The 27,428-nt window shown below is 40.8% G+C and overlaps 1 protein-coding gene across 1 annotated transcript in view; it reads left to right on the forward strand.

Moving 5' to 3' along the window:
- Positions 1-4,680: 4,680 nt before the first annotated feature.
- MPPED1 (metallophosphoesterase domain containing 1) overlaps positions 4,681-27,428 on the forward strand; it is a 64,577-nt gene continuing 41,829 nt past the window's right edge. The window contains exons 1-3 of the mRNA XM_049821731.1: positions 4,681-4,773; positions 19,211-19,476; positions 24,586-24,767. Of these exons, the coding sequence (XP_049677688.1) occupies positions 19,325-19,476; positions 24,586-24,767 (334 nt within the window). The 5' untranslated portion in view covers positions 4,681-4,773; positions 19,211-19,324. The remainder of the gene's footprint in view (positions 4,774-19,210; positions 19,477-24,585; positions 24,768-27,428) is intronic.

The raw sequence follows: 27,428 nt of genomic DNA on the forward strand, positions 1-27,428 counted from the left end.
ACTCAGTTTCACAACTCACATAATTGTGCTTTGGGATTCTGGACTTCGGCCTTTCATTTTGCTCGTGACGGGCAATTTAAAAGGCCTTATGGTATCTATAGTATTACCAGACCATAGTTTTAAGAATAATAAAAGCCTGTACAATTGGAGAATGTACAACTGTTTGCTCAGTATGCAAGCAATTGTGAGACTTTTGTCTCTTCTATTTTATCAAACACAACATAATACAAGAAAGAAACAAGCGGCTTTTAATCATGATGTTAAGCAACTCTGGCAATTTAAAGTTTACCATCAGGTAATGTTGACTATGCAGGACTATGAATCGGGAATTTCTCTTTCACACTGTTGTACAGATACATCACTATGTGGCTTCAGGCTTTTTCCCCACAGGCAAGAGTACCGCAGTTCCATATTTTATGAGGAGTTGTAGGGAACACCTCACCACAGTTGAAAGATGATCACTGAGGTTTACTGGAAAACTAGATGAGACTGATTTGATTGATGTGTTTAGTGTTAAGAACTAGCTATGTATTTATCAGATTAAAAATATAATGCCTATTAGAGACCTCCTCTCCGTTAAAGAAATGACAATGGGATTTAGTCATGCATCAGACCCAGTTTTAAATTTCTGTGGAAAAGATGTAAAATTCAGGGTAAAAACCCTGTAACACATTTTTTAAGTTAGCAGTGATGTTCCACTGCCCAAGTAACAGGTCTCCCCATTCTGGACAATGAAGAGGTAAGGCTACTTTATAGACAAAGCTTCCTACATACGTTGCTCTTTCCATGTGGTAATTATGCCCAGGCACAACCTGATGTTTTTCTGTATTTGTCCAGGTTTTATGGACATACAGCAATGCATCAGAGCTCATGTACGATAACTCTGACTTCCATGCTATATATTCAGGTGTCCTGGCTAAGACCACACTGAATTTACAGATCAGCTGTTACTTGCACATGTGCATTGAATATGACCCTTCAGGAAAGCATCATAGGAGCATAAGTCAGACAAGTTTAGGAAGTATTGACTTTAGTGCATATGCATAGACTAGCTCTGCAGGACATGTGCAGGAAGTCTGACATGTCAAAGAAGCACAGAGGATGGGAAATGGATAACGTAAGAGAGGACGGATTGCAGATTTCAGAGCTATAGGCTGTCACTCAGCAGTGGTCTACTGTTCCTCTTCTGCCATGACACTGTGCCGACAGAAGTCTGCCATGAACTCTTATCTGTAAAAATCCAACTGCTCTAGAATCATAAAAAATCCTAAAATAGGCTAGATCTGTTCACTTAATGGGTGGTTTTGAAGTACAGATTTAAATTAAACTACACATAAATAGTTGTCAACCACCGAAAAGCCAAATTAAGCACAAAAAATTCAGCAGAAATAAAGTGATGCACTGTTATACAGGATTATATTTATTATCCATTTCTGCCTTCCCCAGTCACCTCCTGAACTTCAATTGCCCAACTACCTTTCACTTTAGATAAGGGGATCATTTCCTCCCCCATCACTTGAAATTAATTTTTGTCTGTTGCTATGTAAGTGGAGGTTCACATAGAGCAATTTCTGTCATCAAAACTAATAATTAAAAAAATAAGATATATAAGCTCTTCCACCTTAAAGTAACAACCTGTTTGTACAACCAAGGGTAACTATTTTTAGGGGTTCCTTGCTTCATTATCCAATGAATTGGATCAAAATCCCATTACAAGTACTGTCCTAACTGCACAACATAATTCCACAATATTTTCCCCCAAAACTCACTACTTAAAACAAATCAAATAACATTTTGTGGATACCTTAACTGCATCTCTTCAATTTACACTTGGTATCGCAGCTAACTTAGGTTTTACACATGCTGTTGTGTACTGATGTGAGTTAAGATAGTCAATCAAAAAAAGATGTTTGCTTGCTCAAGTTTTGAAGGTGATGCCACTCAACTGACTGAAGTCACTGGCTAAGCAGATGGCACAGGATGTAACTGATCGAGGAAAGCGATTTTGGGGAGCTGCAGTTTCTTCTGCAGGCAGGGTGAATATCTTCTTTGTTTCAATCCATTTAAGTAGTTCAGTTAAGAACTATTTAACTCAAAGTTGAAAAATCAACGTAAGAGTAGAAAAAGTAGTATTGCCTATTTTCCTCTGTCAATCTACAGCTAACCCTAAGTATGAGAGGATAAGATCTACCTTCTCTAAGATTGTGAAGGACATGGCTACCAGAAGCTTCTAATTTAATTCCCATTCTGCAGGTCATGATTTCAGTTGTTTCATAAAATATTTCCGAATGCAAACATGCTTTTGAAATGCATCAAGCATATTTAAGGTAGTCTTAATGAACAATTTAAAATTACCTCATGTAAATTTTAATTGAATGTCAGTTTTCATACAAGCAGAACTTGACGCAAATACTAAATAAATAACTAAAAATATGAAGTACCATTCACTATTTTGTAACAATAAAAGGTGAAAAATTAATATTCTGAATAAAAGATTTTAAAGCTAAAATAGATTAGTTCAATGTGTATGGATACAACATCATCTCTTAGGTGAAGAAGCAAACCAGCCAGATTTGGTAATAATGATCAGTTGCCAATTTTTGTTTACATGTTCACCAAAAACGGAAAATAAATTTCTCTTAACAAAGAAAACTAAAATTTAAAAAGTAAAAAGAAGATCTATATTACCAAGATCAAATTTTTCTGCTTGTTCTTTTAGACAATAGTTAAAATGAAGGATTTACATCCAACAACCCTTACCCTACCTGGAACATTTAATCAAGAATTTTTAATATTAAAGAAAAAAATAAATAAGAACAATGCTTAGCACATTTGCTTCTTTTTTTTTTTTTTTTTGTAGGAACTTATTACTCACATTTCCCATGGGGAAACTACACAGCCTCAAGATTTCCAAAAAAAGGTGCCTGTAATTACTTTTCTAAGCTTGTATTCATGCATCTGAATAAGTGAATTGATTGTGAATATGTTCTGCAGCTTCTAATAGGTCCTAACCATTAGGCTGATCAAAAATTTTTCAAGCACATTTATATTGTTGTAAAAACGCTGACACATCAAAATGCAAACTTTCAAGATAAATGCATGTTTTGCCAGTAACAAAAACTGTGCGGGAAGGTTCTCAGGTCCAATTTCCCGTTTCTGATACACAGCCCAGCCTCATCTCCATCTGCACGCGGAGCAGATAATAGCTCAGTGGGTAGCTGAGGTATTCCGCCCCTGCGCCGAGGCTTGCGTTCAAGTTTGGCCTCTGCTTTGGTAATACACTGACTATGGGGCTAGGCTGAGATGCGTTCCTTTATTTCCTCCAGAAAATTTCCTAACGCCGTCTATTTCATTCTGACATAGACCAAATGTCCAAATTGCAATTTTCTTTTATGGAATGGATATTTTCCAGCTCGGGATTTTTAAAAAGACCGTTTGATCAGTGATAAAGTCACCATGTGCGCCGAACGCAGATGTAACTCCACTAATTGTTGCTAGATATCCAGCATGCTTCCTTGCCTAGTAGGCGATACGGGAACAAGCGTGCAGGAATTAAATTTATTCTTGGACGGATTTTAAAATATTTCATTTTAGAATCGCTTGACAATTGTGCAGTAAAGCCCTTTATATGTAATTTGCCTCTCCTCGATGTACGCATTTAACTCTCCTGCTCTCCACTCATAATATCATAGGAGTGCAATATTATATATTTATGAATCTATCATGGCCTGATTTTGAAGCGCAGGGAAGCTGTGCATGCTCAGTGCCTCCGAGAAATACACCAGGCGCTGGCAGGGAAGGGGCCTTCCCTCATGACACCCTGAAGTTCCCCGCTGCCGCACCAGCACCTCACACCGGACCAGAGCTCCTCGGCCCCCCCCGCCCCCGAGCCCCCGAGCCCTTCTCGCCCACCACCACCACCACCACCTGCACCGCTGAAGCGACGGCCAGCGGCTCCCCCGGCCCCGAGGCGCTGGCCGGAGACGGACATTTCGGCCGCAGCGGGGACGCGGGCTCCGGGCGTGGGGACAGCTGGCCCTGACCCCAACGGGCCGCCCGCCCGACTAACGGTCGCCAAAGCCGCCTAACGGCCGGCGCGGCGCGGCGCGGCCTGGCTGCGGGCAGGCACCCACGGGAGCCCCGCGGCCAAACCTCCCCCCCGCGATCTCTGAGGGGAGAAGGGGGGCCACGGGGCACGGGAGGCCGGGACACCCCCCACCCTCCGCCCCCCGACAGCCCGGCGCGGAGCTCCTGCCTCCCCCCCGCCCGCTACACACGCTCGCTCCCCAGGGTGCTGCCTCAACTCTGCCCCGGGGCGGGCAGCCCCGCCGGCGGGCTCCGGCGGGCCCCTGAGGCGAAGGGCTCCCGCCGGAGGCGGCCCCGCGCCGCCCCCCCCCCCCCCCGCTGACCCCCCACCCGAGGCGGGAGGGCGCCGACCCCCGCCTCCGCCGCAGCGCGGGCCGGCAGCGCGTCCCGGCGCCGGCCGGGGGCCATGGAGCACCGCGGGCCCCGTACCCGACCGGGCCGACCCCGGCCGCGGCCCCGGCAGCTTCATAGCTCCGGCGGCGGCGGGCACTGGCCGGCCCGTGGGGCTCCCCGGCCGGGAGGGAGGAGGGGAGGGCCGGCAGTGGGGGATTCCTGGTCCCCCAAAGGAGGTGGGGGAGGCGGGGGAGGGGAGGCGGGGGGGGGGGGGGAGGGGAGGCTGGGCTCCTGGAGAAGGAGACGATCGCTAGCACAAAATCCTGCGTCTTCAAAGCAGCCCCGGCGGGCAGGGTAAGTATTTTGGGGGAGCCCCCTCCCCGAGCCCTCCCTGCCCCTGCGGGGATGGGGAGCGAGGAAGGGCAGGGATGCGTGCGGCCGCCCCGGGCGGGGTCTCCCCGCCGGCTCGGGGCGGGGGGCTCGGGGCGGGGGGGGGATTGTGCGCAGGGCCCGTTCCCTGGCGCGGGATCGGTTGGAGGCAGCGAGGGTCGAGCCTCGGCGCTGCCTTCCCTTCCCCGGCTGGGGACCGAGGAGGCGGGGGGGATGGGTCTGCCTGTGTTGCCGTGCGAGGGTCTGAAACCCCCCCCAGCCGCCCCACCCCCCCAGGCGCGTCAGGGCTTTGCTTCTCCCAACCAAGCTTTCCCGTGGCTTCGCTTTGCGCCTTAAAAAAAAAAAAAAAATATATATATATATATATATATGTATATGCCCCAAAGCTAGAGAGAGTGAGGCGGTCGGGGGGAAGGGCTTCTCCGAGGAGCGGGAGAGAGGCGGAGGGGGAGCCGCCGAGCGCCTCGCAGCTCCCCTCGCTCTGCCTCCGTGCCGCTCTGCCGGCGCTCGCCTGCCGCCGGGCGTGAGGACGGAAGGGGGTGTGCGAAGGTAAGGGCTGTCACCCCGCTCTCGGCCGAGCGCTGCCGCTGCCCTGCCCGCCCCTGGCCTCGCCGGGGGCTCCCCTCACCGCCGCGCAGAAGAGAGCAGCCCCCCCCCCCCCTCCCCGCCCTGCCCCACGCGTGCCCCGCCGCCTCCCGCGATCCAGCCGGGAAGTTACTTTGTTCGCAGAGTTCCCGCGGAGCCTCGGCTGCCGCGGGCGGCGGCGACCCCCGGCCAGGCTCTGTCACACCCCCCCCCCCCCCCCCCCCCCGGTCTGCCACCGCCGTGTTCAGGTGTCACCAGCCGCCACCGGAGACCTCCACCGGGAGGGAAGCCCCCGAGGAACCTCCGTGTGCGCCCCTACCCCGACAGCTTCCCCCCGCGTAGCCGCGGGAAGGGGTGGTGGAAGAACTTTCCTTTGTCGTAGGAGACGATTTAGTGACCTCCAAAGTTTTGTTCCGGGAGGAAACCGCTCGATAAGTTTTTTGCCTTTTTTTTTTTTTTTTTAGGATTCACGCTGATTTCCGTGTAATTTATTGCGCTGTTATTTGGTATCCAGCACGCTCGGAGCAGTGGGGCAGAAAAAAAAAGGCTAGGGGCGTTTAGGTAGGGATTTCGTTGCTTTTAATACGTTGCTTTCTTCATACCAGCGTTTTATATTTTGCGCTTTCAGATGGGTAATGTGGAGTACATTTATAAACACGTATGCTTGTCTGTGGGTAACGCAGAGGGTAAAGATGGGAAACGTGCAGAAACTAGACAGGTTTTAAACATTGCGTTCTCTTTGGCGGAAGATCAATAGTTGAAGATTTCTCCTTACACAACCTATACCTTGACGATATCGTAATTAAGAGATCTGCTGATAACGTACAGTATTGATAGCCATTTCAACTTCAGTGGAGGCTTAATGAATTTCGTGGGTAATTTAGACTAGTATAAAGGAGCTGTGGATATTTTGGATAAATGGATAACTAGGCAAGATTATTAAACTTTGTGATTGGCTCCTGATGAAGTGAACTCTCGGTTTTTCAAAAGAATACCAGTAGATATTTAAAATAAAAGACTGCGTTTTAAATGTGCATGTCTGAAATTTGACTCCCGAAAGAGTGTATCTTTTGAGAAGATCAATTAAGGACTCTTTATATGATGGTAATCCGTGTTGCACCCACTCGTAATAAACAGCCTCATGATGCCAGGTGCTGTAAATTTTTTGGTAGTGTACTATACAAAGGGGAGGGGTTAATTTCTATTTTACATATGTTTTTTTTTTTAAATTATTAAATGTAATGGCTATGCCATATATAATACGTACATGAATTGATTGGTGTTAATTATTACCCATGAAATTTAATGGTATGTTTAAACAGTTTTAGCTTGGCTCTTCTGGTTTGTTTCATTGTCTCAAGCTATCTGAGACAGAAGAATCTTAAAATTTCTTGCTTGTACATTATTCCTTCTATCTCTTCTCTCCCTGCTCTCCTTTGGTCTAATTTAAAGCAGAGTAACCGCTGAGGATACCTGTATGTGTTCCTGTCAAGAAAAATACCCATTTTAAAGACACACAAATCTTGGTGGACGAGAGCAAACCCCTCGTTGCCCTGCACAAAAACCTACTGGGCTGGTATTAATAAGATACTTGTTTTGGTGTTAGTTTGTCATGCCAAACAACAAACATGAGAGAATGCAAAGATAAAGCTGGCGCTCTGATCTTTGTTTAAACAGGTCATGTTTTTTATTTAATGCTGCATGCTCATTACAGGAACTGTCAGCAGGAATGTAAAGCGGACTGGAGTTCTGATTTAGCATACATAGCCAATTCTGACATTCATGTTTCTGCTTCTTGAGTTAATGGCTCATAGAATGTAGTGTTGTTTGTGATCATATTTATTTAATTGAATTTATTATATGGAATTAGAAAAAAATGTCCAGATTATGGCCTTTTAGGAACCAAATATGATCGGATCTGCTGCCTCAGGTGCAGTCCTCCTCACCTGAAGAGTTACACAGGAGTGGCCTCTTCCATGTAGTAGAACATGTAGGGCTGTATAAAAAGGTTACTGTTTTTCAAGTCAACTACATTTCTACCACTCAATTACAAGGAGGAAGACGCAAATCCCCTGAAACCAGGTAACTGCTTAGTCAATTATCCAGGCAGTTTCTTTCTTCAGACATATGGAAACTATCAAAGAGTAAATTTAAAAGGGCATTTATAATTGAGAATTTTAATATTTTTGCCCATGAAAACAGTTTTCATCTCAAATGATTAATAAACATAGTAAAAATAAATCAATGCAGTCCATTTGATTCTTGCTGAACCTTGTTTTGAAGAATTCAGAGAGGATATGTAAGGTAATCTGAAGGAAGAGCCTTTTCACGTGTTCTGTTACATTAAGATATATTAGAATATTACAATGTACAGTTTGACCTGTCAGAATAAGACTAGGTGTAGTGCTGGAAACTTTTAATTTGGATATTCCGGATCGTACACCAGTTTGGATTCTGTGATTGTCGTCCATAGGTAAATTGGGTTTGTGTGAGAGTGTCTGGGAGCAAGGTGGTCTCTCATTGTTATTTCTAACTTAAAATACATGCTTCTGTTTAAATTCTGGGTATTCTAGGTTATATTTCAAAATATAAGCAAGGTTAGTAATGTAAGAGGGTCCTTTAAGGTCACTGGACTGATCCTTGACTTCCTCTTAGAAAGTCATCTTTTTATTTTTACAAATAAAATAACATGTGAATGTAATGCTTGGGCAAGGTTGCATAATGACAGTCCAGTGTAAGATCTGTTGCAAAAAGGAGCAGAGTTGTTACGGTAATGGCTATTCACCTGCTTCTGCAGTGACCGCCTCTGGAGGGTAAAACAGTTCATTCTTTGTAACTGCTCACTGCTTGACCTCATTGTTGAAACTGTCAACAAGTGTGACAGTTTTGCTATGATTTGATAAGACAGTGGAAATCATATTAAGATTAACAAATAACCATCACCGTATATATATAGTAACTTGCAGTCATAACTGATTTAGGCTTCATTACGCTATTTAAAATGCGATTATTTACCATGGGAGTAAGATTGGGTTCATAATGTCATTTAAATATGCTGTATTGTGCGTGACTATAGAGAGCCATACTGGTGTTAATGTAATAAGGACTTGTCTTCTTTTTTACTCAGATTCAGGGGTGTAATACATCTATCTGTGTAATACATTTCAGTTACAAGAATTTGCCCTTACTTGTTACATGTTTTTAATTTATACATTTCTGCTAAAACCAAGATTACTATATTTAGCATATATCACTTTTTTGAAAGATATTTTTTATGTGGCATGTCTTCTCGACCTTTTAAATTCAGTTCCTCTGCCATACAGCCAGTCCAGCTTCCCTTATGGCAGGTGAGGATCTTGCCATTCAACCAAAGACTGAAGCCAGCAGAGCAGCTGTAGAAGCAGTGCACGAAGGAGACTGATGGTTACTGATATTTCTGACTGTTTTTTTCTTTCCCTTTTCCTAATTGGCTGTTTTGCTCAAGCTCCCTTTTTGCCAGCTCTCGCAGTCGCATCACTTTGCTTAACGTACTGTATAGCTCAAACATCCTGCTTGCCACTTTAATTCTCACTACCTTTTTCTTCCTCTCACTGACTATCATATCCCATCTTCTCTCTGCTTTTGTCTTTTGTGGCGCTAATCTTGCTTATTTTTCCCTTCTCTGTAAAAGGAAATGGAAGGAACATAGTATTCTGCCATTGCACTGATCATTTCTCTGCGTTGCTCTGTTATTTTTCTCCCATATCCTTTGTTGAGTTTCTGAAGACTGTAAGCTGTTTGGGGCAGAGACGCTCTGTTACTGTATGGTTGTACAGTGTCTAGCATAGTTTGCTCATGGATTTCACCTGGTCTGTGGCTACTCATAATACGTAGTAGTACTAGGATTATTTCGACTTTGTGGGACAGCCTTTCTTCTGCTTCTTTGGTAGAAAAGCAAACAATTTCTTACTTGGATCTTATCTTAATTGTATTGCCGTTCTGAGGTACATCTCAGTTTTACCCCTCAACACCTTGTCCCTAGTGTGAGTAGTTTTTGGTAAAAGTTCAAGATACCTTGCCTAATGCAGCAGGGTGGGATGGATTAAAACTTAGCTACTGCCAGTAGTTAACAATCTAGTACCTTGAACAAGAACACAAAAAATTGTCAGCTTCAGCACATTTCAGTGGAAACTTCAGATTTGGCAACACCAAAAAAATGTTCTGGTTTCACCACGTTGATCAAGAAGGGAAAAGAAAAATCCAAAAATGTGTAGTGAGTTCATTTCATTACTTTGATATTTTCCTCCTAAATGTTTTTTTCATTTTGATTTCCCTTTACTTTTCACCCCTAAACTATTTGGCTTTGTTTTAGCATCTTTTGTGTCATGTGAAAATTTGTAGTCAGTCCAAATAAAATTTTCAAAAGACTTTTTCAAGTGGCTGGCGCATCAGCTGACGTACAGCACATAGAGCTCGGAGTCATTCGGAGACAGCCAGCCCAGTCGCTGACCAACTATTCCAGTCACTTGGCACAGCCTGCGCGGTGTTTTGCCGTGTGATAGCTTCCACCTGAGCCAGCCTGGCTGCCACGGAGCACCGTGAGTGGACTCTCAGTGTAGCTCTTCTCCTGAATCTTGCTTCTCTTATGAGCAGCCTCTTCAGCTTCAGGGAGAGCAGTGATTTGAAGCATCCCTGTGTGAGAAAGGCGCTGTAGGACCGGACGCTTTGCTAAGAAAGTAGGATCCATTTTAGGTCTGAAAAATATCCAGAGGTGTTTGACCTGAAATGCTCCCTTTCAGGACTGTGTGTGTCTGGGACTTCCCCCATACTATCCTCCTTCTCTCCTTTGAAGGAAAGGGCTTAGTTGCCTTTGTTTTAGTTTCACGTGCACTATGGGGGTTCCTTGTGGACATGAGTTTATGGGTAGGAGGAGTGACCCAAACAGCTGTTGAGTACTTTTTCTTCATGTCAGTCCTGGAGAGGATAACTGGAAGAATAAATAGAACAAACCCAGTGACTCCCTCCCTTGAACATTAATCAGATGACATGAAGGATTTCAATGGGAGGGATGCAGCTAAATGAGTGAAAAGTGGAAAAACCAAAATGAATAGGACAGTGTACTTAATTTTCAAAGTTTTGTGTCCAAGAGAAAAAAATGTAGCTGTTAAGGATTTGCTTGACTAATTTTAGAATTTAACTCCGGGCCTTAATAGAAAAAGATACACTCATCTCAGAAGTAAAATCACTATAGATATGCGTGCACGTAAGCTGTGTTCTGCATTCCACCTTAAGTATATTTGTGTGCTGGTACTTTGGCATTTCATTCATCTTAAACTACAGGAATAGATTGGCCACTTTTATTTTCCGTTCTCATGTATTGACACAGAGATCAGCAACCTTTCAAGAGGTGCTAGTGCCAGATTTCTTTCTGAAATCGGACGAGAATATTGGCAACAGCAATTCGTCCACACCTGAGGGGTGCTGCTGCACAAGAAGGGAAGACCCTGTGCACTGTCTTAGCGGTATTAACTTGCTGGTGTGTGAAGCGGCAGCTCCCGGCTGCCGCTAAACTCCGAGCGGAGGAGTTCCTGCCTCTGCTGCTGGCTGTTGGGGGACGCTCCGTGCCCTTCACCTCTGCCCTGAGCCACTCCGGCACCTCTGCCCTCCTTTGTTGGCCCACAGACTAACGCTGTCGGTGACCAGTGCTGATTTGGAACGCTTATGTGCAAACTACTCCAACTGTCTGCTAAAATAAGCCTCTGCTCAGTGTGAGGCTCTGACATATTCCGACGTAATTTCGGTATTGGAGCGAACATGCTAAACCAGTTGGGATGTATTCTGCCCTCAGAAACACATGAATGATCAAATCGGTCAAATTCTGTGTATTTATACGCAATTTCCATCGAAATCGGTTCGGATAAAGTATGTGTTGCAGGCAAGTAGGACTTCACCCTGTGGGATTTCTATAGATGAAGGCTAGGAAAGGAGCGTGAGGCCAGTTTCACAAAAGGGTGAAGAAAAAGAACATTCTTCAGTTAAAAAATAAACCAAACTGTTTCTTAAATATATGATGTTTCAGTACTTATACCGTCTTCTTTTCAGTAAATAATATTTTGAGAGATTCAAGAGCTTAATCAGATGACATGCCCGAATTGCAGACTGAAATGTAGAATCAAATCCCCACAACCCTAATTTATTCCTGTTGGAATGTCCATTTTTGATCATTTTCCCACATAACTGGTATTTGTAGCTATTTTCCCTTAGAATGAGTATTATCATTTGGGGACTTGTAATTTGTCTTTTATGAATGTATACTCATGATTTCCAGTAACGTAGTAGACTTTGAAATACTGCCAGAGATGAAGGCAAATTTTTTTAGAGTGAGGAATGAGTTTTGTGGCTTTTAGATACTTATTTAAAATTTCCTTCCCTAGAGGTAATTACTTAAATAGATTAGCTACCTCTGCAGGTATTTTGGGATAAATACAGGTAGTATTGAGCCAAAACAGTATATTTTTCAGGGAAAAGATTTGGTTTTACTTAAGAATAATGTATCTATTTAAATATTTTATCAAAATATGATAATGTTTTATACGCTCAGGCAAGATCATATGTAGGATTACAATAATGCATTTAGCCTTGACAAATGTTCAGTCTATTTGTAAATCTTAGAGTATTGCAGTGTTTAAAATATACTGGATATATTGTAAAGTGGAAGTTTAAGGTGAAAACAAAGCCATATTATTAGGTTGTGTTTATTTTTAAAATTGAATAAATGAACAGTTATTTGTGTGGATCAGAATTTGATTCAGAAAATGATACTGCTGATGAGCCAAAATAAAATTAAGTCTTCATAAATAGAATATTCAGTTACTGTAGTTTTGGGAACCTAGGTAGGGAAATGAAAAAAAGTAATAAAGACTGGCTAAGAAGGTTTCTAAGTGGTAACTACTTTAAATAAATACAGAATTAGATTTTGTAGGTAAATATGCAATTTTTGTGTTTTCTGAACTCATTCATCTATTTCTTTTCTGGATGCCTGGTCAGAACTTTGGCATAATAGTAGGTACAGTATATTTTTTGGAGGCAGCTCCACAGAAGTGGATGTTAGGGCATAGTTCTGAAAGACAAATCATTTATCTCATTTCCTACTTGCTCTGTCTTTATGATCTTCTTACGACAGTTAAAGCTAACAAGTATGTTAGTGTTCTTTATAAACAAAGTAATGAGAGGAACATATAATATTTGTGTCTGAGAGCAGTGGAAGAAAACTAATTTGAAGAAAAAAATGAGTTTCAGTGAAGAATTTTGTCATACTGTATTTGACAGGTCATTATAATCGGCAAAGGAGAGCAATGATGTGTGTTTTACCCTGGTGAGAAATATCTTGGGGGATTTTGTTGTTTTTTTTTTCCTAATGCAGATTAAGGTAATTTTAATTACAGATAAATAAGAGGTCTTATTTAAGTCACTGAATTTTTTTCATTTTACAAAAGAGATTGTTCAGTGCCCTGTAGATCTGCAGTTAAAAAATATGTGATATATATGATGAGGCGCTGAAGTATTCATTGGTAGGTGAAATGGGAGATTCTAAAGAAAAGAGGGTAGATCTTGCCTTTCTTCTCATTGAAATCAGCAGGATTTCGAGGCATACAAGTAACTCAGAATTATGCCCCCTGGTTTTGGTTATATGGGTGGGAATAGCTCTGACTCCCAGGGAAAAGATACGGTCACAGAACTGAGTATTATCTGACTGATAAGAGTTAGCAAATTTAGGTTTGCTGGCACTGAAGACCATCTCAGATGTGGTTTTGGTATAACTTCTTTCAGCAGAAGCCGCTGAAGACAGCAGAGACCGAAAAATGGGATGCTTTTGAATAAAGCTGCACCACAGGCAAAGGTTTTTGAAAATACCACAGTGGAGCATATGTGCTCTAGTTGCCAGATGAGGATTGTGAAACCATGGTAAGAGCCATAGTAGAGGGGTGTTTGTGAAGGTTTTATCCCAAGTTTTGACCCTAATCCAACTTTACAAACTTCCAGAGCAGCACACGTAGATGTTACGCCCCGAGGGGCAGACGGAGCAGCGTGCGTGGCCATCGCATGGTGATGAGGGCGTTCCATTTTTTTCGCAAAGACAAATCTGCATTACAGAACTCGGCCTCATTCGTACGTTTATTTGCTGCTGACAGCCGGGACTTCTTCACCTGCGTGGGTGTGAGGTTAGAGCCGAGGCCTGAGGCGCGCAGGGGCCAGGGGAGCGCGGGGCGCTCCCTCGCCGCTGGGGACGGGGGGCTGCAGCCTTGGAGGCTGCCGCCCTGGCTCGTTTCACCACCGCTAAAACGGCATTGAGAAAAAACGATGCTCTCAAATGCTGAACTGCTGCTGTAGCCGAAGTAGGGTTAGGTTTCCTGGCAGGATTTCTAGGTCGCTCCGTTCATCGTGGAGAACCCTGGGAGGTTTGTGAGGGTGGTAAACACCTTAAATGGCACCACAGGTTATGAGATTGTAATTCAGATATCCTCCGGGAGTCTGGTTTTTAAACGCTGTTTAGTTCTCACTGACGCAAACTGCAGGTACATAAAGCATTTGCTTTGGGTAAAGGTCTTACAAGTGCATATTGCGCTTCAATACATTGCAGTTTCATTAGTATATTTTTTAAATGCAACGGGGTATGTTTCTGTCTAGGACAAACCGTATTCATTTAGAAAGCCTAATGATTCCATCAGTATAAATGTGCATGATCGACCTTAAAATCTACAAGTGTCTCAATGACATTTGATTACGCTGCCTTCACTTTAAAGTTCTCGTTTGTCAAGTGAGTCCAAACCAGTCTGCTAAGGGGGGACTTGGTGGTTTTGGTTTGCCAGGACTTGCATTCTGTTTCAGAAAATGAAGAGGAGAGTGTATCCCTTTAGAAAAGCTTTCATCTGCAGAGTGATTTGCGTAGCTCATCCTTTCCCACAGAATAATGTCTTTTTAGGATTATTTCAGTATTCATTTCCCGATGGCAGAACTGAAGATAGCAGACTAATTCCATTGATTGGCTTCTATCTGGAGTATCTGAAATGGGCATTTTAGACAGCAAAAAACCGTTATCATTTTCAGCCTATTTCTCATAGTAAGTGATTGCTTTACTGGTTCCAGTATGTTTGCTTATTGCTGGTCGGTCTAACAAGATTTTTGTGGGGGGTTAAAATAAAAGTAGTAATTTGTGATAATGAAACCAATCACTAGTGGTTATAGGAGTGCTACTATAACAATTGGGACCGTTGCTGCAGAATACTCTAGCGCTTTGGGGGGGTTTAAATAAAGGGTCTACTTCTCCATGTAAAGGATGACCTGACAGTTTATGAAGAGCACTGTAGTGCAGCATAGGGGATGAAGCTCTTGGAAGGGTTTCTGGTTAACAGTACCCAAGCTTTGCACAAGAAGCAAGTGTGTCACTATGCAGTCTATCACAAACTCTTACATGCTTCTTTAAGTTATTTTACTGCTATTGTCTTACTGGCTTTCCCTGAAAAAATACGGCTTTGATGTTTTATAGCTGCATGAAAATGCCTCTTTTTTTTTCCCGATAGTACATTTCATTTCTTCATTGCCTCCCCAAATCCTAGCTTGTCAGACTTTCTGAACAGAACTAACGTGTTTTCTGTAGTTACCTCTTTGCCACTGATCTTGGCACTGCCGAGAGTCCCAGCGTCCTCTTCTTTCTTTATGTTATCTCTCTATTATTAGTGCAAAATCTGGCAACTGCATCTCTTCAACTCTTGTCAAGGTGTGCTATAGCCGTGTGCTTCTTGACCTCCAGATTTTTTGTAAAGTAGTAAAGTTCAAGTTCATTGCTCAACAGGTTAACTCCTTCACAGTTTTCTTTGTTAATTTATAGCTTCTTTTTTACCATCATCATCATCGGTATTTCACCTTGGTTTCTAATTATTATTTTAGTGACATCTGCTTGAGCCATGTTGTTTTCAAGTCTAGATTCATATTGTGTGTTGCTGGAATAATTTTCAAGAAGTCTCAGTGTTGGTTTTAGGCTTGAGACAAAGGGTAGATGCTGGAATGAGATATGGCAAGAGACAGTGAACATGAGTGTGAACTGAAGGATGAGCATAGAATAAAGCAGAATCTATGAGTGAAGAAGTGACATTAAAATAAAACATTGGCATTGAAATGGAAAAAAAAGAGAAATAGGATGCATAAAAAGGCTGGAAAATTCATGTAAAAGAGGGAAATAATTATTCCAGCTATACAAGAAGGCTGTGAGGTGAAAATACCAGAAATTTCAGGCTGAAAAAGTAGAAAAATCTTAATACAAAGATTTATTTGAGGACCTCATCAAAGTACTTAAATATGCATCTGGGTTCAAGCACCTGCCTAGTCCAGTAATTCCTCAGGAGAGGTGTTGCAGTCCACCTAGTTTATGGCCTGATGCAAAGCCTCCTGAAGATGGTGGAGCAGTGTCCGTTGTACACCGTGGGCTTTGGGTCAGAACTCTGTGAACGTTTGAACACATGCTGGAGAAAGCAGCAGAAAAATAATGTAATTCCTGCCATCAGTAAGAAGATGGCTTAGCTGATTTAATAGCTTTTTCTCAGTCTGTGATTCTAACAGCCAGGTTTGTGATATTTATTTTAGTATTCATGTTCTTGCAGTCCTTTTTACATTTCTCTGTTTTTCCCTGGCAGACATCCCGCAGCTCCATAAGTCTGGGGGAAGAGGATGGTTAGCATGTTGTTGCTGTGGGGATTTGAGTCTTAATGCTCTGTGTTGGTAATTCTGGGCATATAATTTTAAAACTTGCATGTTATAGAAGCAGATAATTATTTCCCTGCTGCATTTTATACACTGGTTTGGGAAAGGAAGAAATTTCAGAATATTAAAAGAAAGAAAAAGTTATGATTTGGGGGACTATTGGAAATGGAAACAGAAAGAGGGGAGTAATGGGTGTCAGTCTAGTTATCAGTCAAACTGGAAAGAGACAGCTTGTTCCGTCGAACACCAAGAATGTTAGTAGTCAGCCAACCACTTATGCAGGAAGAAAACCCTAGACTGAAAGGTAAGGTTCAAAGACATCTGTGTATGTTTCTGAAATGAGCTTGAATTAAGCTTGCTGTTGAATTATGCTTACTGATTATGTGTGTTACATATCTGATTTTTGTTTAGCACAGGCTATTCATATGATTGCTAGTTATTTTATTTTATTGCAGGATCTGGCTCTTCCTTTTCTTTTTGCAGTCTTGGATGCTTTTTATGTGTCCAGGGTTGACATTGGGTGACTGTCATTTGGCAGAAGGCTTAGCAGTGCTGTGACATATCTTTTTTTTTTTTTTTTTTTTCCCTTACCAAGTGAAATATGTTGTCTTCACATTTTTTACATGTTTATATGGTGAACTTCTTGTTGAATGTCTGTGGCTAGCATCCTCTCAAGCTGGCCTAATGGTGTGATTCATACAGTCTCCCATGTGCAAGGCTTGATTCCCGGCTTAAAAGAATGCTTCAGCACTAAAGGGTATATCAGCGGTGTGCTGGCTGTGGTTTGTTTCTGCTTGCAAACAAATTTGTTCTGTTGAGGTAGTTTGTGTTCGTGCGTGCTATTTTCCACTTACCCAGAAAGAGGAAGCAGAGCTTAAGAGTGGATATTGGGGTACCTGCATACATCAGCTGTTTCTGCAGCAGATTTGATGTATAACTTGAGAGAAGTCATAAAAGACAGGACCCAAAGGAGGAGGCTGATAGAAGCCATTTTCTCAGCTGCTGTGAGCTCCTGAGAACTTACTAAGGCCAAAGGGAAATTCTAGATCCCCAAGGCAGTGCCTCAACTCCTTTGTAACTGCCGTTCAGTTGTGTGTAAAGTGGGCATAATCCCTGAATTACAAAACAAAAGGCTGTGTTTTTCAGGTAGTTTGAAATCCTTATGTAGAGCTGTGGAATCATAAATTATTAATCTTACTGGAGAATATTTCTAGAGGTCACCGGTTCTAATAGTTTCTTTCAAACAGAAGTAGGTTCGCTTAGAACAGTTTGCCCCCTATAAAATCTCTGACCTTGCCTATTCAAACTTCTTAACAAATGCATCATTTAATACAGGAAGCTCCTCGGGGAGGGTTCTTCACATCTGCTGTCATAATTTCTTATTTCCTAAATGCAGCAATTTGTATTTGATTATTCTTACGAGGATCGTGCCTCCCTCCTCTCCCCCTGCTCTGGCACGTTCCTTTGTGCTGCTGCGTGTTCCATAGCCTGGACACGGCATCTGAGAGTGTTCAAAATCCAAAATTTTCTCTGTTGTTATTCTACCATTTCCTTACCACGCAGTTCTAGGGGAGGGCATGAAGGAGTCTGCTCTTTTCTTCTCAGACTGTTTTCCTGGGGGTTGTTAGTGTCAGGAAGTTGTCTTCATTTTACAGCCATTCAGCAAGTGACAAAACTGAGCTGAATCTCATTTCAGTTTCCTAAGACCAAGCTTTCCCAAAACAAAAATACACCGCCACTTCTTGGAGCACTTAGCATCTGTAGTAGTTAAGCAGAGGACTGAAGCCCAGATTTCTGAAGATGCTTAGGTGCTTGACTGCCACTAGAATTGAATTGGACCTAAGTACCTGTAAATAGCTTTAAAAATGTGCCTGACTGTGAAGACCTCCCTCATCCATCACTCTTGGCAGTGGTCCCTTCAGAAGGGAAGTAAAGCACATCACCAAGGTCATGTAAAATACTTGTAGTTTTGCTTTCCAGAAACTGCACATATTAAGTGAATCGCTGCATTCTAGCATGGCTTTTCATGAATATATCTTCTGAAGCAGATTACTTGTATTCCCTAGAAGAAAAGAGCTCTTGCTTGCATGAAAGTAAATATTTAAGACAGATGACTTTTAAAAAGGATGCAAAATTATACTGTAAAAATACCCACCTTTATCATCCATTTTTTATTAAAACTGGGAAATAAAAGTAAAATTCACAGTTAAATTACTTTCTGCTGTTTCTAGGGGATACTCTTTGCATTTCAGTTGGTTTCACTTTGCTGTTCCTCTACCCATTTTCATTGCTGCTGTTCTAGACTTGCATAACCTTCAGGGAAAAATTTATTCCCACACATAAAACCTGTATGGATTTTACTTTTTTTTTTAATATTTAATAATATTTAACTGTGTGTTAGCCTTTGAATCGCTTTCTTTTCCAGTGAATCCACAATGTTGGGCTAGTATTGACTGAGAAGAGAATGTGTTTGAAGGGGGGAGCCCTTCATATCTGTGTCAGGAATTCCTTCAGTGATACTATAAAACCAAGAGCAAGTGCACGGAAGACCGTTTGCTCTGTTCCTTAGGATGTAAAGAATAACCACTTGCAATGCTTCCATGTAATAAATGGCGCAGACTTTCTGAAGAATTGATTAAACTGATTAAGTCGCATTTTAGTCATGCACAGCCGTGTCTTCAGTTTTAGGTTTGATGGGATTTTTTGGAAGGAGGATGAGGAATAAACCTTCAGCAATGCAATAAAAGAAAGTAAATGGTTGTGGTGAAGAAACATTATTATTTGACACATCATTCTGAATGACTGCCTTGTATTTTAGATATGTATTAAATGTCTGAAATATTTGAGCAAGTTACCCCTGTGTTCTTTAGCAAGTTTACTTTCAGTCCCTGCTTCCTACCCCCAGCTAAACTGCATTCATCAAATTGCTGAGCTGGAAAGGTTTGTGATGAGTTCTTTGAGCTGTGTGTCTTCATCCCTGCATATCCCCCCCTTCATCTTCATCTCATATTAAATAAAGCAAATTCCAGACAGATTAACCATCAAACAGTTATGTTCCATCTCTTCGATCTGCCTTTAGGTTTTTCAAAGGACAGTGTGCTGAGTAGGTAAGGAGATGTCATGGTCTTCTTCCGTCGATGTAGGAAGATAGCAGATATGATCGCCTGAAAAAGCTGAACTACACAGTGCAAGCATGGCTTTCGCCCAGTCGCACATTATGGCAGCTAGAAGGCATCAGCACAGTAGACTCATAATTGAAGTGGATGAGTACAGCTCCAACCCCACACAGGCTTTCACGTTCTACAACATTAACCAGGGACGTTTTCAGCCCCCACATGTGCAAATGTAAGTATTATAGTTTTGTTATTGCTCTAGCACAGCCTTCTGAATTGTTATTGCCTTGTCGATGTGGTATTTGATGGACCAGTCAAAAAGAATTCAAAAAGAACACTGTTTTCCTGCCTTTGTAATAATAATTACTATAATGATACAAAATCAGTCCATTTGGAAAGTATAAGTACTTTGTTAAAGGATGGGAGAAAGATCATTCCACTACCGTAACTTTAATACGTAATACTTAGGTATTAAAAAGAGAAATAAACAACAAGCAGCGGTAATAAAATAAGAGGTGCTACAAGGATGATACTTTCTGCAACCTTAATAATGTTTGCATTGTGCATTTACTTATTGATGTAAATAGCTGTTGAAAATACCAAGCCTGTATCTGTACAACACATACTGTTTGGTTAGTTATATTACAGCTACATACAAGGGAAAAATCACATCAATAAATAAAATAGTGTGGGCACCCATCCGACAACTTACTTTCATACCGATGTGCTGAAGATGCCAAGTGCTTAAAGAGTAATTAAAATAATGTGTTTGTTTCTGACTTCTTATATAATGACAACATCAGTAAAATTAACTGCTTTAAATGATTTACTTGTAATGTAAAGTGGAGAATTATAATTACAAAATGAAACCTGCCATAAAGTTTAAAGCCAGAATGAAGAGCAAAACAGTGAAGCTATTACAAATAAATTAAGTATAAAATTCTACTGTAAAATAGTTTTATAGGGAATAAAAATGTCTGCACCATTTTATTGTGTTTATTAAAGAGAGAAGCAGCCTTATCTTTAGATCAGAAGGCCGGTTTTAATTTTTTTAAAGGAAACATTTTTCCTTTAGGAAGACTGAATAAATAATCACCTCATTCACATTTTTGGTGTTTAATATGATGTGATAATTTACAAACATAGGCCATGATTTCTGCAGTTAAAAATCTCAGCAATTATGACTGGTTGAATGCTATGTATCGATTTAGTGAATGCTTATGTACATTGTTTGGCATAAATTAGATATTATATTAAAAAAAATCTGAAGACTAACATATATACCAGGGTGGTGAGCAAAATTTTAGCTTGTGGTCTGTGTTGGGGGTTTTTAGGTACTATTGAAATGCAAACAGTAAAATGAGTTGAGTGTTAGCCCTGGGAAACATCTTTTGTTTATAGAGCTGGCAAATGGTAGCAAAAGTACAAACAAACAAGCGGGTTCAGAAATACTTTTACAAATGAAAATGCCAAATGCAGGTTGCTTTATTTGTCGAGGGTTAGCTATTCTTCGTCAACATTCAGAGAGTTCCTGGGCACTCATGAATTTATTCGCAGGTCTTAAAAACTGAATGTTTTTTACTGGGCTGAAAATCAGTTATTTATTAGTACTCAACAATATGCTGTTTAAACTTCTAACCAGTAACAAATCATATTACCAGAGGGCTTAGAGAGTCAACTGTGTGGTAGAAGTTCAGTACCTAAGGAAGCAGTTGAAAATAAGGTATCCTTAGAAAATGGTTCCTCAGAAGAGTTTAGCAATCTCTCATGAATGATTAATACTATTAAAGAAGCTTGTGCAAATAGAAGAACAGGCTAAATCAATTGAAACATTTACCACAATCTGACCTACTCTTTCTCCTGGTACAGAAATTGTAAATAAAGTTTCTGAATACCAGCAGGATTGCTTTTGCCTCCTACCAGTGAATAGAATAGTAACAAAGAAGGGAAAAGTAGACATAAAAAGTGTAACAAAAGCACCTTTTATTCATGTGATTGTTATGGGTGAAATCTTAGCCCTGCTTTAGTCCATGCAAGTTTTGTCATTAACTTCAGGGAGGTGAGGGCTTTGCCGTGTCTTTGTGTATAGTTCAAAATACCTAGATTAGTGATGTTGCAGGCAATCATAAACAGATTTCACATAGACCTGTTAACATCTGAATTCATAGTAAACTACTTGAACCACGGGGGGGGGTTTGTGCTCCTTTTCTTCTGAATTCAGTCTTGCAGCTCTTCCTTGATCCTCTGTGGAGTTTTATATTTCTTGTTTTACTTCTTAGCACTCATAACATGCTGACAGCCCTTTCCAGCTCCATCGTAGTCTGGCATCCCTGTGCTTGCGAGATGACTGGGTTGCCACTGACAAGAAGGGTGGTAAATTCTGCCAGTGTTTTCAAGTCCATCAGTCGTTTCTGGAAAGTTCCTGTCTTCCTCCTTTGTGAAACCACTGAAATCTAGTGTATAAACTAACCTCCGGCAGTGTTTTTGCTCTGAGATTTTTTAACTTTGTTTTTCAGTTTCTCTTCAAGTTTTCTTACTGGTTTAAAGAAAAGCATTTGCACAAAAATAATCAGCAGATCTTTATTCCTCTGCTCACGCTGCAAGCAGTGCATTGGGTGTTGGTGTGACAGCTGCTGTGGGAACGCGTTACACAAGAATGTGGGGATCGAGCTTTCAGAAAATATTTCCAGTCATACAACTTAGATGCGTTTGTGAAGCTTGACATATGTTTTTACCTATGTACGGCCTCGGTGTGTGCCTATCACTTCAATGTGAAAAATCTGCATCTCATTTATTTGGGTTTTTGTATTGATGCCTTCTTCCCATGAAAATTCTCTGGCCCATTGCACAGGATTTAAAAGTTACACATACCTCAGCAACCAGGAAAATGCTGCCCACATCTTCCCTGTCCCCATCCAAACTATAAGAAAAAGCCTGTGTTTTATGTGCTGCATGGGTTGCCATGGTAAGTCTGTTGTTTTTTCCATTCAGCTTCAGAGGAGCAACATGTGAAATGCATGCTACTCCCCAACACCCAACTTACTGCTGTGCTGAGCTTTGAAAGATTTCTGAAGGGGAAGAAGCACCTGCTTTAAAGGCTACCCTACCGTGAAAAGTCAAAAAGTGGTATTTTAGACCAGTCCATATCCTTATGTTGTGCCAGGGTAGTATGCATAATTCAAAGCTGGCTTACTAACACAACCTGTAACTCACTTTCGGAAGTGCTGGGTGGGGAGAGCAACAATCAGAAATCTGTTTACTGAACTGATACTTAACTGCAGCGATAGGCAGGGCCAGCTCCTCGTCGTTTTTGTCCAGCCATCCTAGTTCAATTTGTGGAGGAACTCCGTGAACTCAGTGCATTACCCTTCACATAGCTCGCACCTTATGGCAACCTCACTCACTGGTCTAAACCCCACCATTCACCATCCGTACTCCTTTTCACCCCTGCTGCCTTCACGCACCAGCCACGGAGCTCGCTCTGTGGCAGCTCTCTTCCCTCCAAAACAGACTTTTTTAACATGCGATGGCAGTCGTGCAGCTGCAGTGCTTGAGGTTGTGACCACCTATGCCTCTCTCCCCCTGCATCTAACTCTCCTTTTTTCCTCTGCCCGTGGTCCTCTCGCAACATACACGCTGCCTCAGCCCTACACGCAGCGTTCACAGCTGCTCTCTCTCAGGGTCCAAACTTTCTACTCTTTGTCAGCCAAGTTTTACAATTTCCAGTACGTGCTTGCTTACACATCCCACTAGCATGTACGTACTGCTGGGCATTCACTAGGTATGATTTGATCACAGCTGGTTTTACTCCTTACCTCGTTTTCTGCTCAAAAACTGGAACTTCAGAAAGACGACTACAAGGTACTTGTAATAAAAGGCTGTTTCTTCAGTACTGCTGTAAAAAACCCAACGCTACTTCTTCCAAAAAAGGTATAGGAAAGACAGGTACAAAATAATTTGTTCATACTCTAGTTTTGTAGTTAATATTGTAGAAAATGTTAAGAACTTTTTCTGTATTTAACAGGATTTCAATGTTTTAGATTTATTCCTCACTCTCTCACTAATCTTGTGAAATTGTCAAAACCCCTCAGTTTACCCGCCTATAAATTTCACAGAATTCTTTGACTTAGAGAAAAGATTGCATGATTAAAGATTATTATCTTATGTCTTTCAAGCAATAAAATGCCTTTTGAAAATTTACCCAGTAAACAGGGGTAGTAGTATTAATAGCAAAGATATCTTAACTTTTTTTTTTTCTGAGTTCATTTATATAAAAGTAAGCTCCTGAATTGAAGCACAACAGCAAGGAATAGGAATATATATTACATACTGCAGCAGTGAACAAAACTAACTTTATTTGTCATTTCAAAATAAATGTTGTAAAATAATTCATAACAATTCTGTTTATCTCTCTGGTTTCTAGTGACACAAATGTAACTCTTGCATCTCTGGCTTTTTGATTTTATTCCACCAGAATTCTCTAACTGGAATAGCAGATATGGTATAGCTGCATATAGATACATTTGGTTCTGTATATTCTAACAAAATACAGATAGAGGGTAAAAAGATTGAGTTGAAAATAAGTATACCTCATATACCAGAGAGGTGTTCTCTGCTTTCCTCTTCTAAATCATAAGTAAGTCTCATCAAACTGGGTCAGATCTTCATGTTTCCTCAGTTCTGAATGTCGAGATTGGGCTCTGAACAATGCAGCCTCACCGGTCACAGCATCTGATTTCATTTAGTATAATTAAACCCAGAAAGTTGCCACATTTGTCCTGACAATAGTCAGGCTTGAATGTACGTTTACAGCTGTTGTCAGGAGAGTTCTTATCTTGCTTTGCATTAATACACTGAAACATATCTCCAAAATGTGTTAATTAAATTTGCTGGAATTATATAACTTGCAGGAAAAAAGTTAATAATTAGAAAAAATGTATTTAAATGTATTTATGTATCTAAAATAAATCTTTTCCCTGTGTACCATGTAATCATATTTAAACAATGAAATGGGATAGTACTGTTCCTTTGAAACTGGCAATGCCTTTGATTTATTTGTAAGTATTTGTTTCAGAGTTACTGCCATAGTCCAATCTCTTTTCCTTAATCTCTTTAAATTAATCCATCTACCCAACAAATACTGAAAATGTTGTGATGTGAACATCAAGAATTTTTACACCTCCCATTAGTGTTAGGTTTGTTTTATTAAATCCCTTCCATCAGACAGATCTAGAAGCCTGTGTAATCTTTTGTAAAGGTAAAAAATAGTATTAGAATTGCAAAGTAGACACTAAGAAGTACATAAGTACTTTATAACCTTGTTATGATGCATTTCCTACAGGGTTGATCCGGTGCCCCATGATGCTCCCAAACCTCCAGGATATACACGATTTGTCTGTATTTCTGATACCCACTCAAGAACTGATCCCATCCAAATGCCATATGGAGATGTGTTAATACATGCTGGTGATTTTACTGAGCTGGGACTTCCTAGTGAAGTAAAAAAATTCAACGAATGGCTAGGTAGGTATTGAATTCTGTGTGGATTTGAAAGTAAATTTGTTTACTGATGGTGTATGCCCCTTCTGCCTCCCAGTAAAAACCATCGTGCCCTCAGAAATGATGAATATTAGTTTACCTTTTACATTTGAATGGCAGTGGGCAGGAATAAATTTTTTTTTTCTCTTTTTGCATTTTTCCAACTGCGCAAATAAGATTTGTGAGACTATTCATCTGTTCTGCCTTCACACTCTCAAGTGTACATTAAGCAACTTCTTGGTGTTAGCAACAATTTAAGTCAGTAGGCCTTTAATGATTTACATAAAACCTCTTACATACATTGTTATGGCTTTGCTTCCTCACAAAAAAAGTTGTTGTGACTGAAAACATTTGTCTGTTTAACCCTGGAGGCTCATCGTTGTTTTTTTTTTTTATCTGAGGCTCAGCTGCACCACAGTGATGAATTCCAAACAAAGCAAAACGTGTGCCTGTGGTTGCTGTCTTGGATGTAGCAGACCAGATGTAGATGCCTTCTGTAGGCAACTGTTGGCATTGGTGACTGAAATTCTGTTCCACTGGGCAAGAGAGTGGTGATTTACATGTGCTTCTGCAATGTTTTGTATATGCTAAAAAAAAAAAACATTGAAAATTGGAAAGCATACACTGTATCCAGACAAAAACCCTGATCGGTATTGTTTCTGCAGCAGTGCAGATACCTTAATTTAGAATAAAAATGGATTTTGGATTCTGATACTGCATTATCAAAAAAAGGGTGAGAGGAAATGAAGGAGTTGGAGAGAGAAAGGACACAGTTTAAGGGTAAATGGATTTCAGTTTTTAGGTTCATTTTCTTTCCTGTAGTTGATATTTTTGCATTTTTCCTGTCTTTTTTTGCTATGTATTACAGCATTCCACACTGGGAAGGCACAAAGCAGACAGATGCATGTAGGCTGAAATGGCATATAAAAAAAAGTCAGGACTTCACATTTTAAACAAGTATTTAGTAGCAAATAATTATCAGCAAGGCTGATAAATATTTATTTGAGCTTGGGAACCCAATAATATGCCCCAGATGGAACAATTGCAATGTTCTATGAGTATTAAGGTAGGGACAGCACGTGGAAGTAACACAGTCTGTTAATAGTGCCCTCACCTCTGTCTCTGTACCCGAATGGAACAGGTTCGTTGTAAAACAGAAAGCAAATTTTAATCCTATTTTGTAGGTCTCTACTATATATTATAATAATGTACTGAAAATAGCATATAAAGATTATACAAACCATATGGTTATCCCTTCTGAATAATACCCGTTTTATTTATCTGCTGGTGTGGGAAGGAGAGTGCTTTGGGATATTGCTAGCGAGCAAGGATGGCCGCTACACACATTACTTGCTGCACAGTTTTTGTCTCCCTAGTTCTCCATCTGCCTCCCTGCTGGTCACAGCTGTACAGTGTTCTGAAGAAGTCCTTAAGCTGAAATCCTCTCAGTATGGTAGGGAGATTTCCCAAGGCATTTCTGTGATGGTCTTTTCATCATTTTTATTCCAAAAGAAGGCTTAATTTTCTGACTTTTCAGGCATGCTTCCAATTCTGTGGTAGTATGTGGCTTGGGAAAAGGTGATCTTTGTGGTTTAAGTTATATTTTTGCAAGAGCATCTTTGAGATATGCAAATTTATCAAGTTAAAGTGTTTTTTTTAGTTTCTTGGCAGTTCGAAAAAATGCAAAATTTAACTAAATTTTTTAATTCATTCTGGAAAATCCAGTAGAAAAATAATTTGAGGTCACTACATAGGTTTCATTTAGCCAGCATTTAAAGTTTTGTTCCAGTTCAAAATTGTAACCTTTTTTCTTTAAAATTACAGTCGATGAGATTTCAAAATGGAAACTTTACTTTTTTTGGAAGTTTTTTGTTGTTGTTTTAAATGAACGATCTGTCAACTCTTGAATACCTTGAGTGTAGTATAGTAAATGGTGGAATGGTTAAAAGTGTTCTCTTTGAGAAGAAGAAATTGCAAAAGTTTTTGCTGGTTGTCCATTTTGTTGTGAAAGGCACTAGTCTCCAACAGTTTTGATTTTTCTAGATAGCTGCTTCCAGTACCTGCCATGTTTTTGCAACTCCCACAGCCTACCCAACCTCCTTCTTTCTCGTCCAACATTTTACTAGTTTCTTGAGAAAGTAATTGACAGACTCTGGCACGGATTTTTACCTTCACTGTCATTCTTACCTGCTGCCACAAAATTACCCCATCCCTTCCTTCATACCATATCACAGGGCTCACCTTCCCACTTAGTTATTTTGTTCTGTCAAATCTGTGTCTTCTGCCATTATTAGACTATAACTTTGTTTATGCCTTGGAATAAACACTAGAATATTTGTTTGTTACACCTTCCCTCGATCTCAGCTTCCTCTTAGGCACTAGATACATATCCTACTCCTGCTTTTGCACCGTGTCTTTATGTCTAGCATTGATTCCTACCTTTTAGCTTTCTGTTCTGTCAAACCCTCTTGGGTCTGTGCCACTTTGGTTTATCAGCCTGTTTCATCTTTTCAAGAAGCCCTTCAGCAAGTTCAGATTTTATCTTTCTGTTCAACATAAAATTTCTCTGCCTGTCTGATGCAAAGTATATTTTACATTAACATCATTAACTTCCAGGGACCTTATGGTTATATCAAGCACATGCTC

The sequence above is a fragment of the Accipiter gentilis genome, chromosome 18 (assembly GCF_929443795.1).
Source record: "Accipiter gentilis chromosome 18, bAccGen1.1, whole genome shotgun sequence".
NCBI classification, from domain to species: domain Eukaryota; kingdom Metazoa; phylum Chordata; class Aves; order Accipitriformes; family Accipitridae; genus Astur; species Astur gentilis.